Here is an 18,244-nt window from a genome sequence, read left to right on the forward strand (position 1 = left end):
GTTCCGACGATCCTTCCGCCTCAGCCTTCCAAGTAGCTGGAACTACAGGCATGCGCTACCACGTCCGGCTAATTTTTTTGATTTATTGTGGAGATGAGGTCTCGCCAAGTTGCCCAGGCGGGTCTCGAACCCGCGAGCTCAGGCAATCCACTCATCTCAGCCTCCCAAAGGCGTGGGATTACAGACTGAGCCACTGAGCCCGGCAGACCTAACATTTTTACTCTCTGGCCCTTTACAGAAAAAATTTGCCAACTCCTGCACCAGATTTCAGTGATTTACCATTGGAACCCTCTTGCTGGACTTGGGATACACTCTGGCCCTTGTACAAACTTGGTAGGGCCAAAAGTAGTCTGAATTTGTTAATCGTAATTTGAAAGTAAATGCTAGGGGTGTTTTGTTTTTCTTTTCCACAGTTGTTGGGTATTATATCTTTATCCTTTTTCAGTACTCCCAAGCTCGGGTCCAATTACCTTTAAAAAAAAACAACTATTAAACATTCTCACCATGTATAACAGGCTCAGCAAGTGCAGTTCTTAGATTCACATTTCTTTCTTTTCTTTTCTTTTTTTGCTCACAGCCACCACAGCCTCCACCTGCTGGGTTCAGGCAATCTTTCCACCTCAGCCTTCCATGTAGCTGGAACTACAGGTTGCACCACCATGCATGGCTAATTTTTTTTGTTTACCGTAGAGCTGAGGTCTCACCTAGTTGCCCAGGCTGGTCTTGAACCCCTGAGTTCATCCTCTTGCTTCGGCCTCACAAAGTGCTGGGATTACAGGTGTGAGCCACCACTTCCAGCCTTGGGTTCAAATTTCTATAGTGTTCCCTTTTTCTTTTAGGTCCTTGCCCAGTTTTTTTCACACTGTGCTTTTAGTTGAGGTGTATGTTTGTTTTTTGACCAGAGCTGTTTATGTGTCTCCCAACCTTCTGTCATTGCTTTAATCAAAGCACTTGTATTGTTTATCTGTTTTCAGTATTGGATTTTGCCTAAGAGTTCATTGAAAAGGGTTTTCATTGTATCAGAGAGTTTCACAAGTGATTGCCCCAATTCAGATGACTGGGCAGTTAGGTGCTCCAACTGTGAACATTAGTGTGGTGTTGGGGTTGAACAGCTCGTTCTGGTGTGACACACAGCTTGTCTGTCTTTCCTAACAGCTTTTACTTCCAGCAGGATAAAATTTGTAGCCATCTAAGGAAAGGGGGCCATGAGCAATGTTTAAAATTTTCATTCACCCCTTCCTTTCTTCATACCTTGACGTTAGGTTGAAGTTGTGGTTGTATTGGCTTTACAACATTGCCTAAGGGCTCATTGGAATATGATTTGACTGTTGTAAGAGAACACAGTATCTAGTTATAGAAGATTAGATTGCTTTAAGTGACCCAGTTATTTAACTACCAACATAACAGATCTGGAATAAACTGAACTTTTCTTCTCAGGCACTGCTTGTCATCAGTTTTTATATATGCTACATGATAAAACTCTGTCTCAATAAAGAGGCTAAAAATTTGTGCCTAAAAATTGTTTTCAGACTTTCAAACTAATGGAAGTAAGTTAGAATACTTCCAAAGGTAAGCAAGAACTCAATCAAATGATCACAATTCCTATTTACCCCTTCAACTTCCTTTCTTAATGGATTTTGGAAACTTAGGGGAAGAAACAGGATTTAGGTGATAGGAGGTATTGTGGTGATTTCGTAAAAGAGGAAATGATACAATTCCACATCCATAAGTCAGAGTAATTTTCACTGTTTCTTTTCTTTTCTTTTCTTTTTTTTTGAGTTGGAGTCTCACTCTGTTGCCCAGACTGGAGTGCAGTAGCCGCTCCCGGCCACTGCAGCCTCAACCTGCCGGGCTCTGGCGATCCTTTCACCTCAGCCTTCCGAGTAGCCAGAATTACAGGCGTGCGCTACCACACCCAGCTAATTTTTTTTTTTTTTAATTGTAGAGATGATGTCTCACCTGCCCAGGCGGGTCTTGAATCCGCGGGCTCAGGTAATCCACTCACCTCAGCCTCCCAAAGGCGCAGGATTACAGGCTGAGCCACCGAGCCTGGCTTCACCGTTTATTTTCCATCTTTTCCTAAGAAGATGGTTATGCTAGTCCTTGGTGAAAATGTTTGCTCTCTTTTCTTATATTCTGTTTAATTATTTACTATAACTAATGGACGCCCATCCAACAGAACCAGAGCCTTAAGTAGTTGTATTAGACACACTTTCTTTTTTTTTTTTTTAGATTGGAAAATATAGTTTATTTAGAAAGTAAATTAGAGAGAGATTCACCTCCCCACGGTAGGAGAGGGGGCCAAAACCAAGAAACATGGCAGCCATAGCTCAAAGAGCCATGTGGATACACCAGAGTTTAACAAAGAGATGGCCTAGGCACACTTTCATGCTTTGCTTCTTGAGAACTTACCATATAATCTTAGATTGTCCTGAGATTCTTTACTTTTATTGAAGCATTTTTGTGTGTGGCTTGGATCTTAATCTTTTAAATTTCTTGTCCTTTATAAGACTCCCCCTCAGAATGTACTCTTTATAAGCATTTGTAATGAAAATACTTTGACAGAAGTTCATTTCTTGGTCTTTTGATGTGATGATTTATCAGACTAAGGTGGGAAATTCTTCTGATCACTATCCTATTTTCTTATTTTTCCCCTCTCACCTATTCCTTATTAACATGTAGGAAGCCTGTCCAGCAGTCCAGAGGAGATGTCTGGAGCTGAAGAGGGGAGGGAGACATCCTCTGGCATTGAAGTGGAGGCCTCAGATCTGAGTTTGAGCTTGACTGGGGATGATGGTGGCCCCAACCGCACCAGCACAGAAAGTCGTGGCACAGACACAGAGAGCTCAGGCGAAGACAAGGACTCTGACAGCATGGAGGACACTGGCCATTACTCCATCAATGATGACAACCGAGTGCATGACCATTCAGAGGAAGAAGAGGAGGAGGAGGAGGAAGAGGAGGAAGAAGAACAGCCTCGGCGCCGGGTACAGCGCAAGCGGGCCAACCGTGACCAGGACTCATCAGATGATGAGCGGGCCTTAGAAGACTGGGTGTCCTCAGAAACTTCGGCCCTTCCCCGACCTCGCTGGCAGGCCCTTCCTGCCCTTCGGGAGAGGGAGCTGGGTTCAAGTGCCCGCTTTGTTTATGAGGCCTGTGGGGCAAGAGTCTTTGTGCAGCGTTTCCGTCTGCAGCATGGGCTTGAGGGCCATACTGGTTGTGTCAATACCCTGCACTTTAACCAGCGCGGCACCTGGCTGGCCAGTGGCAGCGATGACCTGAAGGTGGTGGTGTGGGATTGGGTGCGGCGGCAGCCAGTCCTGGACTTTGAGAGCGGCCACAAAAGTAATGTCTTCCAGGTGAGGCAGGGGAGTATGATAGCAACTGAGAGAATCAGGCTCAAGTTAGACAAATCTAAAGTGCTGCCTGGAGTGGGTGCTGGTAGAGAGTTGTGGTAGGAATTAGACACCAGGACAGGGCCCTTCCTGGGCTCCCATCATGACTTAAGTACCATTTGTTTTCTTCATGTAAGGACTGCGGGAAGCCTTATGGGTAGGGTGCTTGGAACAAATCAAGAAGGTATTAAGTGTATGCTCGTGGGAAGCAGTACAATAAGAGCAAAGGCCCTTCAGCCAAACTGCCTGTGTTAAATCCTGGCCCTGTGACCTTGAACAAGTTATTTTACCTTTTTCTTTATTTTTTTTTTGTAAAATGGAGCTAATAACATATAGGGTTATGAGGATTAAATAGCAATAACAGCTAAGTGGTTAGTGCTGTGGCTGGTACGTAAACATTTGGTGGATATTAGCTAATACTGTTGTTATTCTATTTTACTCTTCCCCCATCTACCATCTTGGCACTGGCTCTATCCCTAAACACATTTTCTTTCCCTCCCCAGCATCCTCCCTAGCTTCCTTATTTTTTGTGGCAAGTTGATGTTTACTTCCTGAATCAAGGTAGATTTTTCCTTCTTTTTCTTTTCTCCTATACTAGGTACAGTCCTAGTTCATCTGAGCACTTATGTACCAGTTACATCTAGAGCCAACCGAAATGCTTTCATACATCAGGGGAAGTTTCTTTCTCTCCTTTTTCTTTAACTCCTGAGAAAAAAATTGACTTAGCCAGCTGAACAAGTGTAGGAAAGTTAAGTTTCCAGATAGCATGTAAGAAAAGGGGGTGAGTTGGAGTCATTTCATTTTTTCCTCTCAAGTTTACCTCTTCCATTTCTTTTGTGTGTCCTTTTTGTTGTTGTTGTTCTTAACACTCCAGGCCAAGTTCCTTCCTAACAGTGGTGATTCCACCCTGGCCATGTGTGCCCGTGATGGGCAGGTTCGGGTAGCAGAACTGTCTGCCACACAATGCTGCAAGAATACAAAACGTGTGGCCCAGCACAAGGGAGCGTCCCACAAAGTGAGTAAACTCTTGCTCCAAAGTTTGTGTGGTCCAGATCCTCTGTGGATCTCAGCCAAGATACACCTTTATCTGTGCCCATTGTGTCACCTTTTTGTGGTCACCTGCCTCACTTCTTTCAGTACTAAGATTTTAGTTAAGAGGGCAAAAGTAGTCACTCTAAACTTCTTATAGGGCAAGTGTTTGAGACATCCCTAGATCATGCACTTGTAGCATTGATGTGATTACACCTAGCCCCTAAGCTGAACCATGGTTAGTTTGGAGATCCTTAAGTTCTTATTTGCCCTCCAAATGTCTTAAGTTTACTCTGATTGCTATTAGAGCATTTTAGCAGGTTCAAGGTACTAGTCGTTGGTTTCTTATGTGTGAGAGTGTCCCCCTTCTTGCTCTCAACTCTCAGCTTACAAATAGCACTATTTCTGGAAGCCTGTTGAGACCTGAAAATATAGGCCAAATAGTTATGATGATAACCACTGAGATACGAGCAGCCCATTCTCAGGTCAGGGTAAGCATAGTGTTATTCCATGCCATGAAGAGGATGATACTTTCTTCCTAATCTTAAGCAAACATGTGGGTGGACCTAGAGTATCCTTTTCTAGCCCAGATGGCTCAGGAAATTTGAAAAACACCTGTTTCTTTGCTTCATAAGCCTACCCCAACCTACTAGATAACTAATTTTTAGAACTAAGTTGTTGGGAACGAAACTTGGGCACTATTTCTCTAGGCACTTTGAGGGTATGGGATTGATATTATTTGAGAATGAACTCAAACAGCCAATATTTTTCTTTGTTATGTCTGTTTGTATCCCTTGGGAACTTAGTTGAAATAGCAAATCACCTGTCCTTTGACTTGTGTAGAATAAACAAAGCTGTAAATAAGTTGCACAAAACAAGAGTGAGTGGGCATGAATTATCTCCTTTCCTGAGATTTTATGAGAAAAACGGTGGACATTTCTCTTGCTGAAACATTTTAAAGACAGACCTTCCTAAAATTAAAGGAATGAACTAGATGACCTCTAACTCTAATCTTTAGAAACCTCATCTTTTCCCTTTTTCTTCTTCAGTTGGCTCTGGAACCAGACTCTCCTTGTACGTTCCTATCTGCAGGTGAAGATGCAGTTGTCTTCACTATTGACCTGAGACAAGACCGCCCAGCTTCGTAAGCATAGCAGTGATACTTTATAGAAATGTATCCCTTGGCCTTTAAAATATTTCATGTATCCTGGTAATGCCTAACTCTGTAGTCCATCAGGATAGTACCTTTTGTCTGTGACAAGAGATAGTTTAAGGTTTAAGGTAATTCCTTGCTCTGTTTGTGTCTCAGCAGTAAAATACCATTCAGTCTACCTTAATTTCTCAGAGTTATCTTATTCTGTGTGTCCTTTAAAAACTTGATGATCTTCTACTCTCCATTCACTTGCATGTCATTCAGCTTACCCTCAAAAAGCACGTTATTCGGGCCAGGAATGGTGGCTCAGCCTGTAATCCCAGCACTTTGGGAGGCCGAGGCAAGAGGATTGCCTGAACCCGGGGGTTTGAGACCAACTTAGGCAACTTCTCGTCTCTACAGTAAATCACAAGAAAACTAGCTGGGTGTGGTGGCGTGTGTCTAGTTCTAGCTACTTGGAAGGCTGAGGCGGAAGGATTGCCTAAACCCAGAAGGTTGAGGCCGCGGGTGGTCATGAGTATGTCACTGCACTCTCCAGTCTGGGTGACGAGAATGAGACTCCAACTCAAAAAAAAAAGCATATTATTCTATAAACTAACTTAGAGATAGGATCCTGTAAGTTTTCAGATCATTTATGTATAAAAACATACTAACAATTAAATGATAAATCTTGAAAAAATATTGATAACTATAATAGAGTTCCAGTGTATCACAGCTCATGACATGAATTTGAAACTCACAGGTAAATCTTACCCCTTTTTAAATGTGTGAAGCCAGCCAGATGTGGTGGCTCATGCCTGTAATCCCAGCACTTTGAGAGGTGGAGGCGAGAAGGTTGCCTGATCCCAGGGGCTCGAGACCAGCCTGGACTTGGTGAGACCTCGTCTCTACAATAAGTTAAGAAAAATTAGCCGGGCACATGCCTGTAGTTCCAGCTACTTAGAAAGTTGAGGCAGGAGGACTACCTGTACCCAGCAGGTTGAGGCTGCAGTGGCCGTGAGCGTGCCACCCTGGGCAACAGAGTGAGACTCAGACGAATGAATGAATGTGTGATGTCATGGAAAGAACATAGCATCTTGCTTGGGTTCAGGCAGACCAGGGTCAAATCTCAATTCAGACACTTCTAGTTATGACTTACTTATAAAGCCTTCTGGACATTACTTTTTTCAGCTTTACTAGAGGCATATTGCCCTATTTTCCTCATTTCCCCCTCTCTCCCCCCTCCCCCTCTCCCCCCCTTCCTCTCTCCTTCTCTTTGGGTTTCTGTGAGGATTATTAAAACATTTGACACCCCATTTGGGTGTCTAGCACCATGGAACTTATTACATCGTAGCTACTATTATAATTATTTTAGTTTCCTTTTTTATTTTTATTGTTCTTATAATAAACAAATACATCGTGTTTAAGAGAATCAAATAAGAAAGTTTATGAACAAAATGTAAATTTTCCCTTATGATCCCACCCTCTATATTCTTCTAGTTAGTGGTAGCCGTTGTTAGTAATTTTGAACAATTTTTTAGTTCCCTTTGTATACATTCATGTACCTGAGTATATACATATACACTTTTCCCCATAAATGGGATAATTGTATATATATGTAAACATGCACATAAGTATGTTTCAGCAATTTGCTTTTTTTATGTTATAATATGTTTCAGAGATTTTTCTATGTCAGACCATAAAAGCCTACCTCATTTTTAACTATAGTAAATATGTCATAGCATTGGTGTACCACTGTTTACTTAACCACTACCTTGTTGATGAATATCTAGATTATTTATTATCCTTTTTTTTTTTTTTTTTTTTGAGTTAGAGTCTCACTCTGTCACCCAGACTTGAGTACAGTGGCCACTCCCAGCCACTACAGCCTCGACCTGCTGGTCTCTGGCGATCCTTCCACCTCAGCCTTCCAAGTAGCTGGAACTACAGGCACACGCTATCACACCCGGCTAATTTTTTTGATTTGTTGTAGAGATGAGGTCTCACCTAGTTGCCCAGGCGGGTCTCGAATCCACAGGTTCAGGCAATCCACTCACCTCAGCCTCCCAAGGCGCGGGATTACAGGCTGAGCCACCAAGCCCGGCATAGATTATTTATTATCTTACTAGGATTAATAATTATTATAACAAATCTAGGCCAAGTGTGGTAGCTCACACCTGTAATCCCAGCACTTTGGGAGGCCAAAGCAAGAGGATTGTTTTGATCCCAGAAGTTTGAGACCAGCCTAGGCAACATAGCAAGACCTTGTCTCTACCAGAAAATTAAAAAATTAGCCAGACAAGGTGGCACACGTCTGTAGTCACACCTACTCAGGAGACTGAGGCAGAAGAATTGCCTGAGCCCATGAGGTTGAGGCTGCAGTGAGCCTTGATTGTGCCACCGTATTCTAGCCTGGGCAACAGAGTGAGACCCCGACTCAACAAAAAAAAAGTATTATAACAACTCTTGTAGGTTAGTACCAGTATTGAGTAAGAGATGTCAGCGATTTACATAGAATACAATTAAAATCCAAATTAGTTTGGGACTGTAATCTGGAGGCTATTATTATTAGGCTTTTATTTTTAGAGGCGTGAGTCCAGAAAATGTTGCTGGGAAAGTGTCTAAACAGTTGAATAACTGCCTAAAAGATGGAACTGTTTTAGGCTTGGGAAAGGATATATTTGTATTTATATACCCTCCAAGAGATCAAAGGTTGGAAAGAACAAGTCTGAGTGATAAGGGCGTTCTAGTACTAGCTCTGCAGTTACCTAGCTCTGAGGTAATCTCAGATGTTTATAATTTCCAGTTCTAAAGTTGGGGTTCTGTGATAATGGAACATTAGCAAGTTTTCCATAGTGGAAGGGATGGGGAGAAATGCAAGAAATGACGAGTTTGCTTGGTCTGTTGTGTTAAGAGAGTTGTGAAATGTGCTGGCTCACACCTGTAATCTCAGCACTTTGGGAGACTGAGGCAAGAGGATCGTCTGAACCTGGGAATTCAAGACAAGCCTGAGCAACATAGTGAGACCTCATCTCTACAGTAAATCAAAAACTTAGCCAGGTGTGGTGGTGTATACCTGTAGTCCCAGCTACTTGGAAGGCTGACATAGAAGGATTGTCTGAGCCCACTGCACTCCAGCCTGGGTGACAGAGTGAGACTCCGACTCAAAAAAGCAGAGTTGTGAACAGAATGAGATATGATCCTATAGGTCAGGTTCACAAGTAATCTGTTGTTAGATCACAAGGAATTGGGAATTTGGTTCAAGTAATGGGTAGAGCAAGTTATTTTGGTAGCTTGTTGAATTTGGAATGAAGTGCTATAAGCAGAAAATCTGTCTGAGAGTTGGCCATGGATGTGGACACAAGCAATGATCGGTGAGTGGGAAAGAAACAGAGGAACATCAAAGAAGCTAAGAGTAGAAGGAAGCCCAAATTCTAGGTTTGAGGAGTAAGACCGCGAATCTTTAAAAAGTTTTTGTTTTCAGGATTGAAGAAGTAGTGTGACAGCCAGGTGTGGTGTAATCCCAGCACTTTGGGAGGCGGAAGCGAGAGGATTGTCTGAGTCCAGGGGTTTAAGAGCAGCCTGGGAAACTTGGCGAGACCTCGTCTTTATAATAAATCAAAGAAATTCGCCAGATGTGATGGCTCATGCCTGTGATTCCAGCCACTTGGAAGGCTGAGGCATAAGGATCACCTGAGCCTAGTAGGTCAAGGCTGCGGTGATCATGAGTGTGCCACTGCACTCCAGCCTGGGAGACAGAGTGAGACTCTGACTTAAAAAAAAAAAAAAAAAGTAGTGTGACAGGCTGGAATGGGGTGGAGGGCTTGTGTCAAGGACATTCTCATGTGAAGTTGGCACAGGGGGATTTTTCTTTTGCTTATACCAGAGGTGCCAACACATTTTAGAGATGTTATCCGTGTATTACTTTTCGAAGTTGAATTTAATTATGGTAGCAGTGTGTAATTGCAGAAGTCACACATTTTAGAGATGTTATCCGTGTATTACTTTTCGAAGTTGAATTTAATTATGGTAGCAGTGTGTAATTGCAGAAGTCAAATGTGACTTGTATTCATCTTTTATTATTGGTATATATTGAGTATTACAATTTTAATAGTTTTTTCCCTTTTTAAAAATATGTATAATTTTTTTGGCACCTTCTGTATATGATAGCTGAATCTCTAGGAACTGATAAAATTTCCTAAAATCTTAGGAAAAGAGTTTAACTTGAAACTGTGGATGGGATATTCCTTTAGCTGGTGGAAGCCAGTTTGAGGTATTCTTCAAAGGAATACTTTGGACTAATCTGTAATTATTTTTCCCTTTTTGCTGGGACATTATTAACTTTAAGGCAAAATTTGATGAATTTGTTTCATATCGTTTTCTCTGATGTGAAATTGCATTTTTTCTTTCCTGTTGCCGTCATGAATCATTTTTATAGCACCTCTTTGTGTCCCCAGAGAGCTCAAGGTACTCTGCATTTATCCACTGGAAGAGAGAAATGTTTGTTTTAGGAGAATTAATTGAGGCGTGGAAAGATTGAGCTCTTTGTCAGGATGACATACTTGTGGAACCAGCACTTCATAATCTATCCCTAAGTTTCTTCATTTTGCTTCTTTGTATTCATCTGACCCTGTCCTTCTGAAGATTCAAATAGCTGGAGAAATGAGATAGTCCTGTGGAAAGGAGCAACACCAGCTCCACTCCCCTTCCCTGTCTGTCACCAGATTAGAGTTGTCTCATCTTAGCTAGTTTTGTTCCTCAAAGTGTTATTCTTTTTATTTTTGTATTTTTTTATTGTTTTTGAGTTGGAGTCTCACTCTGTCACCCAGACTGGAGTGCAGTGGCACGCTCCCAGCCACCGCAGCCTCGACCTGTTGGGCTCCGGCGATCTCTCCTCCTCAGCCTTCCAAGTAACTGGGACTACAGGTGCGCGGTACCACGCCCGGCTAATTTTTTTTATTTATTGTAGAGATGAGGTCTCGCCAAGTTGCCCAGGTGGTTCTCGAACTCGCGGGCTCAAGCAATCCACTTAACCCAGCCTCCCAAAGCACGGGATTACAGGCTGAGCCACCAAGCCTGGCTTTTAAAGTGTTATTCTTTTGATATGTTTCCTGCCTTCTGCTTTTGAGATGCATGTGTTGAGGGGCTGGGGTTTCCCCTAATGGCATTCGTTTTCAGCGACCTCTATACTCTGTTCTTTTAATGGAAAGCTGGAGAGATTTATTTATTTATTTATTTAGAGTAGGAGTTTCACTCTGTTGTCCAAACTGGAGTGCAGTGGCACACTCATGGCCACTGCAGCCTCGACCTGCTGGGCTCAGGCGATCTCGATCCTTCCACCTCATCCTCAGTAGCTGGAACTACAGGCACATGCTACCACACCTGGCTAATTTTTTGATTTATTGTAGAGAAGAGGTCTTGCCAAGTTTCCCAGGCTAGTCTCAAACCCTTAGGTTCAGGCAATCCTCTCATCTTGGCCTCTCGAAGTGCTGGGATTACAGGCATGAGCCACCATGCTTTGCTTGCAGAGATTTTTAAAAATAAAATCTGTCCACTTTGCGTAGAACAGCTCTAGGCTAGAGTGACTTTGACCATGCAGAAAGAATGCCAAAATCATTTCTTTACAAAGAAACTTGACATCATGGTTATATGTCTTTGTTTCTATAGCATCAGAAATGAATAAAACCTTAGAATTAAAAACAAGAGCTGCCAGGCTCAGTGGCTCAGCCTGTAATCCCACGCTTTGGGAGACTGAGGTGAGTGGATTGCCTGAGCCCGTGGGTTTGAGACCTGCCTGGGCAACTTGGCGAGACCTCATCTCCACAATAAATCAAAAAATTGACCGGGCGTGGTAGCACGCACCTGTAGTTCCAGCTACTGGAAGGCTGAGGCAGAAGGATCGCCGGAGCCCAGCAGGTCGAGGCGGCAGTGGCCAGGAGCGGCTACTGCACTCCAGTCTGGGTGACAGAGTGAGACTTCAACTCAAAAATAAAATAAAATAAAATGAAATGAAATAAAATAAATAAAAACAAGAGCTAAAGCCAAGTCCCTTCCTATAGTTCCTGAAGCCTTTCCTTTTGTGTAAATCTAATCTTGATGATGTCATATTTTACTGGTTGAACATTTAGAGTTGGGAAGAATATTCTTAATGCTACCCTTAAGTTGGAACAAATCTAGCTAAACTTCTGCAGTTTTCCGGGGGGTTCTCAGGGTCCCATACTCTCCTTAGGATCACTTTTCTTGTGTTACAGTCATGATTTTTAGGCCCTTACAATCAACTCTCCTTGTAAGAATCTCCTTTCCTAATTGGCTTGAAATGAGGGAAGAAGAACCTGTTTTTTCTTTTTCTTTTTTTGGGGGGTGGTACCAAATTTCTTTATTTGAAGGAATGTACAAATCAAAGAACTGAAGTGAACATTTTGGTGCAACCTATAGAAAAGGCAAAGGAAACCCTGACATGCATGCAGTGCCCTGGTGACCAGGAAAGTCACCCAGTAGCTATGGGGAAATTAGCCCAAGGTTTAGCTGTCATCACTCTTTCCTAGGGTGTGTGCTTGTCAAAGAGATATTCTGCCATGCCAGATTCGGGGGCTCCCATCTTTCACAAGTTGGTTATGTTGTCGCCCAGTTCTTTGATTTATTTCACCTGCTCATTCAGGTAATGCATCTCAATGAAGTCACACAAGTGGGGGTCGTTTTTGTCAGTTCCAGTAGTAGTTCTAGTAGTGACTGATACATTTTTTTTCCCAAGTGTAATGCACACTCTGTGGCATTCAGCCCGTTCTCCCAGTCATCATGGTTTGGTTTCTTGATGTCCTGAAGGAAGATGCGACCTCCGCGTTGGTTTTGCAGCTTCATCAGTTTGTCAGTGTGCTCCCTTTGCTCATGAGATCGGTGAAGAAAGTATTTGGCAAAGTTCTTCAAAACCACATCATCGCTGTCAAAGTAGTGTGACATGGACAGGTAGATATAGAAGGCGTAGAGCTCCAGGTCGATCTGGCGGTTGATGGCAGCCTCCAAGTCCTGGTGGTAGTTCTGGCACACCTGCAAAGTGGACATAGTCGTCATGGCGGCAGCTGAGGATGGGCGGCGGTGGCAGCAGAGACCTCGGGGTGGTCAGAGGGCATGGCGAGGGGGTGGCAGAGGGCTGGCTTGGAGCTGCCAAACGGGGCAGGAGACAAGCGCCAGCTTCCGTCCAAGCACTGCTGAAGCAGGAAACCTTGGCAACTCAGCGCAGAACATCTCAAGAGTGCTGTTTTCCTTCGGATTGCCTCTGTGTTAGAAAACTGTGGCTTGTCAGTTTTCAGTGTGCATTTTTTAAGCTGGGTTTTAAGTGTCATTTTTCTGAACTCTGGGGGATAGTCTATGCTTTCAGGTCTTTGTTAGCCCAGTGGTTCTTTCTCTACTTCTTGCTCCCAAGTGATTGGGAAGATGTGTTTGTAAATAAAGGATGGGAGGTATGGGTAGTATTGTCTTAATGAATGGTTGTTATTGTGTTGGACTCCAGCTAAACAGAGGCTTCTGAGGAGTAGATATTCATATACCTTTTTTTTTTTTTTTTTTTTAATTGGAGTCTCACTCTGTTGCCCAGACTGGAGTGCAGTGGCCACTCCCAGCCACCGCATCCTTGACCTGTTGGGCTCCGGAAATCCTTCTGCCTCAGCCTTCTGAGTAGCTAGAACTATAGGCGCAAGCTACCATGCCTGGCTAATTTTTTTTGATTTATTGTAGAGATGAGGTCTCACCGAATTGCCCAGGCGGGTCTCAAACCCGCGAGCTCAGGCAGTCCACTCACCTCAACCTCCCAAAGCACAGAATTACAGGCTGAGCCACTGAACCCGGCTCATATACCTTTAGCTTGTACTGTTTTGTTTTGTTTTTTTTTGAGTTAGAGTCTCAGTCTCACTCTGTCACCCAGGCTGGAGTGCAGTGGCACACTTCCAGCCACCACAGCCTCTACCTGCTGGGCTCAGGTGATCCTTCCACCTCAGTCTTGCAAGTAACTGGAAATAAAGGCATGCACCACCATGCCCGGCTAATTTTTTGATTTATTGTAGAGATGAGGTCTCACCAAGTTGCCCAGTCTGGTCTCAAATCCATGGACTCAGGCAATCTTCTCACCTCGGACTCCCAAAATGCTGGGATTACAGGCTTGAGGCACCGTGCCCAGCCTAGCTTGTACTTCTTAAGGAACACTAGAAAATGACTTCATGGGTTTTTTCCCACTCCTCAAAGTATTATATAATATATGTGCTTTTTCTTGTTCCAACATTCAAAACAAAGCATTTTTTCTTACTTTCCGAATGAGCATCTCTTTGGCTTTTTAATAGCCATGTCTGTATTACTCTCTTGGCTCTCACGTGCCATAACTGTCTGGATCTTTTGGAGAATATAACTGTGAATGCTTTTCTGCTCTTAAAGGAAACTGGTGGTGACAAAAGAGAAAGAGAAGAAAGTGGGCCTGTATACAATCTATGTGAATCCTGCCAACACCCACCAGTTTGCAGTGGGCGGACGAGATCAGTTTGTAAGGTGAGTTTGTAGCTATTTTGTGTCTTTGACAGTTTGAGACTCTCAGGCACTGTATACTGCCAGGTGCGCCCTTAGGGAGAGGTTTGAATTGCCTAGAAATCCGTTAACCACCATCTTGAATATTTTACCACTTTCAAAAAGCTTAAGTACCTTCTGAGGTGTTCTGTTCCCTAATGTAAGTCTCTGAGGAGTGGTTTTACATATTACAGAGATTATCAAGTTTTAAAGAAGTTTGATGCATTGACCAATGTCCCCACATAGTAACTAAGGCAATAAACCCAGGTTTACCAGCAAGTAAAGTACATTAGTAAATATCTTCCACCACTTTCACATATAAATGAATATGCACTAGAAATTTTGAATACTGGTTTTGAATTCAGAAGTAGTTTGAGAGCACTCAGAAGTAGTTTGGTTTTGAATTCAGAATTAGTTTGATTTGAGAGCACTCAGTGTAAACTGAGCATTTTTGGTTTTCACTGTCTTGAATCACTTTTCTTTATACAGTGATATCTTTGTTACTGTAAACATCTGTTGTAATACTGGCTATTGAGGCACATACTATGGAAAATAGACATCATAGATTCAATCCCCATATGTACAAGTTAATTTCCTCTGATCCTTAGTAATAGTCTGTATCCATCCCTGTTTAGTTGGTCTGTGATGTTATATCTATTTGGGACCATCAGCTTGAAAGAGAGAAGGGGCTGGGTCACTAGAAAAATGAACGTTGGCTGGGTGCAGTAGCTCACACCTCCAATCACAGCACTTAGGGAGGCAGAGGCGAGAGGACTGCGTGAGCCCACGGGTTCGAAACCAGCCTGAGCAACATAGCAAGACCTCATCTCTACAATAAATTAAAAAAATTAGCCAGGCATGGTGGCACACACCTATAGTTCCAGCTACTTGCTAGACTGAGGCAGAAGGATCACCTGAGCTCTGCAGGTGGAGGCTGCAGGTGGAGTGCCACTGCACTCCAGCCTGGGCAACAGAGAAGGACTCCAACTCAAAAAAAAAAAGAAAAGAAAAGAAAAATGAATGCTTTATTGCTTTCTTATGATGGGTGAAAAATATCATCTTCCTAACTGTATTTTGGAATTGATTTTATTAATAAGAATCATGGGGTAGGATACGTTTTTAGAAAATATATGAGCAAAGACTTTACCTTATTCAAGAATCCTGATCAAAACTTGGTACTCTCTTCCCCGTTCTCTTGCCTTCAAAATTCCTTTCCTCTAGACATTAGTCCTTACATATGTAGATGCAGATTTTTTTTTTTCTGAAAAGCTGTTGATCCATAAGCGTTGTGCAAACTTTCAGTTGCCGCCTCCTTCAAATTGAGCAGTCACTGAAATTTCTAATTGGGATTTTCTGCTTGGAGTTCTAGATTGCTTGACAAGTCTATGTCTCTAAAGAATTTAACCACTAGGACCAAGATGTCTGGAGAGGAATGGAGATGTTTGCTGTATTAAGAAGTGTAGTTGATAATGCCTTATTCCTTTTGCGGGGGGGTTGTAGTCTCACTCTGTCACCCAGGCTGGAATATCAGCAGCATACTCACAGCCACTGCAGCCTCGACCTGCTGGACTCAGGTGATCCTTTCACCTCAGCCTTCCAAGTAGCTGGAACTACAGGCGTGCATTTCCATACCCAGCTAGATAATGCCTTATGCCAAAGCTGAAGCTTTCCCAGGATTAGAGTTTCAGCACAAGGAGAAATAGTCGATTTCCTGTCTCCTGTTAGCCTCAGTATCCTGTGTCCTTTTTTACATCCCAAGTTCTCAGCAGATAATAGGCTGTTGACTTGGCAGAAGCACATGAAGATTTGAGTAAAGCCAAGTAAAGTACATTAGTAAATATCTTCCACCACTCCAGCTCTTCTCTGACATTAGGGTTACCCTCAACTTCTCTGCACCTCTTCAGCTCAGTCAATCAAATGTTTTGGGATTTCTCTTTTCTTATTCTTTCTTTGAAAGAACCTGAAGAACTCATCTTCTGGCACACATTTTAAGACATTTGTACTGAATATTTCATAATAATACCAAATAATTTTAACTCCTAGCCTAAAGAAATTCCTTCAAGGAATTATGGAGAAATTAGCTTACTTATTCTCAAGGCTTTTGCATAGTTAATATGAAATTTTAGTTTAGAATTGTGAAGAAGCATTTAAGGGAAGCTTTGGGGTGACATGTCTTTGGCCTGTGGCCTCCCCCCAAAAAGAGAAGAAAGTTGGCTAGTGGAGGAGGTATGGATGTGAGTCCCTACTACTAAATCCTGCTCAGCTTAGTTTAAGGATTTACAGGAATAGAGAAAAGGAGAATGTATGAGATGGATTCTGTGGTGGTGGATTTGGCAGTGTAGTTAGCTGACATGTCTATTTATTGCTAAAGGATTTGCTATAGGCCCTGATTCATAAAGCACAGTCAATAATTAGTCCCTTTGCTTCTGAAGGCCTATGGAGTAAAGGTGTTGAGAAAGTGCTAAAACTGTTCTTCATGTAATTTAAAATATCTGGGCCTTGTCATGTGCTCAGAAAATAGCAGAAACATTTGTATTTGTCTTTCTGTTACTACTCTCTAGCACAGGGACTGGCAACCTGTACTGCTTGGTTTTTTTTTGTGTTTTTTTTTTTTTGAGTTGGAGTCTCACTCTGTCTCCCAGACTGGAGTGCAGTATCCACTCCCGGCCACCACAGCCTCGACCTGCTGGGCTCTGGCAGTCCTTCCGCGGAGCTGGAACTATAGGCGTGCGCTACCACGCCCGGCTAATTTTTTGATTTATTGTAGAGATGAAGTCTCGCCAAGTTGCCCAGGCGAGTCTCGAACTCGCGGGCTCAGGCAATCCACTTACCTCAACCTCCCAAAGCGCTGGGATTACAGGCTGAGCCACCAAACCCAGCTTGCTTGTTTTTTATAAAAGTTTTATTTGAACAAAACCACAGCTATTTGCTTACATATTGCTTGCCCTTCATGCTACAATGGTAGAGTTGGGTAGTTACAGTAGTTACAGTAGAGACTAGATGGTCTGCCAGGTTAAAAAATTTACTGTCTTGTTCCTTAAGAGAAAGTTTACAAACCCTTGGTCTAGCATCATAGCTATACTATAGAAGATTATTAATCAATATGGAAGAAAGAGGAAGGAAAATTAGAATATCTCTATAAAGTAAAAGGACAGGCAGGGCATGGTAGCTTATGCCTGTAATCTTAGCACTTAGGGAGATGGAGGATTGCTTGAGCCCAAGAGTTCAAGACCAACCTAGACAACATAGCAAGACCTCGTCTCTACAAAAACAATTTTTTTCTGTCGGGCATGGCAGCACACACCTGTAGTTCCAGCTACTTGGGAGGCTGAGGTGGAAGGATTGTCTGAGCCCAGGAGGTTGAGGCTGCAGTGTGAGCCATAATTGTGCCACTGCATTCCAACCTGAGGAACACAGAATGGTTTGTATACCAAAAAACACTCCATGGGGCTTGAATATTTAACTACTTTTTACTGATTTGCTGGTTTATGATGGCCTAGTGACTTTTTAGGGCTTCCAATTTAAGCAGTTAAGAGAAAAAAACTTGATTGTCAGCTGGTAAATTTGCTGAAGCGTAGTTAATTGGTAGTGCAGTCATCTCCTCTTTTGGGGGGGGTTGGGTACCATTTAGCAGACATTTCTTGGGTAGTCTCTTTATGCTGGATATTAAGCAAGAGATTGTGGGGAATGTAGTGATATAGTGAGCCATTCATCCATTCATCCACCATTTACTAAGCATCTATTCTGCCAGGTATACCCTCAGCTAGACATAGTCTCTGCCTTTAAGGAATGTTTTAGAAAAACAGATGTATAAGGATCAAAGATATTAAGTAACTTACTCAGTATTACTTAGCCAGTAAGTATCAAAGTTATTATTTGAAGTCAGGTCAGACTACTTTAACACAGTAGAAACTATATGCAGTTTTTTTTCTCCCAGAGGAAGTATTAAAGACAAATGGACTTAGTATTTCAGGTAGAGGGATCATTATAAAAGTAAGGTAGCAAGCTATGATGTGATATGTTCAAGGAAAGTCAGTTAGAAGGAAACTATAGTGCCCACACTTTACCTGTATGATGACTACTTATGTACCTAACCCTCATTTGTACCCCACATTTTAAAAATAAATTTTAAAAAAAGGAA

The 18,244-nt window shown here is 42.5% G+C and overlaps 1 protein-coding gene and 1 pseudogene across 5 annotated transcripts in view; one reads left to right on the plus strand and one right to left on the minus strand.

The window, feature by feature from the left end:
* The window catches only part of DCAF8 (DDB1 and CUL4 associated factor 8), a 51,463-nt gene that overhangs the window by 20,289 nt on the left and 12,930 nt on the right, over positions 1–18,244 (plus strand). For all 5 annotated transcript variants that reach the window (XM_021712699.1, XM_021712698.1, XM_008058713.1 and 2 more), the window contains 4 exons: positions 2,683–3,359; positions 4,270–4,410; positions 5,474–5,568; positions 13,978–14,088. In XM_021712699.1, coding sequence (XP_021568374.1) covers positions 2,683–3,359; positions 4,270–4,410; positions 5,474–5,568; positions 13,978–14,088 — 1,024 coding nt within the window. The remainder of the gene's footprint in view (positions 1–2,682; positions 3,360–4,269; positions 4,411–5,473; positions 5,569–13,977; positions 14,089–18,244) is intronic.
* Positions 12,078–12,647, minus strand: LOC110595706 (annotated as a pseudogene).

This window comes from Carlito syrichta, unplaced genomic scaffold (genome assembly GCF_000164805.1).
Source record: "Carlito syrichta isolate Samal-C Ts95f unplaced genomic scaffold, Tarsius_syrichta-2.0.1 Scaffold303604, whole genome shotgun sequence".
NCBI lineage: Eukaryota > Metazoa > Chordata > Mammalia > Primates > Tarsiidae > Carlito > Carlito syrichta.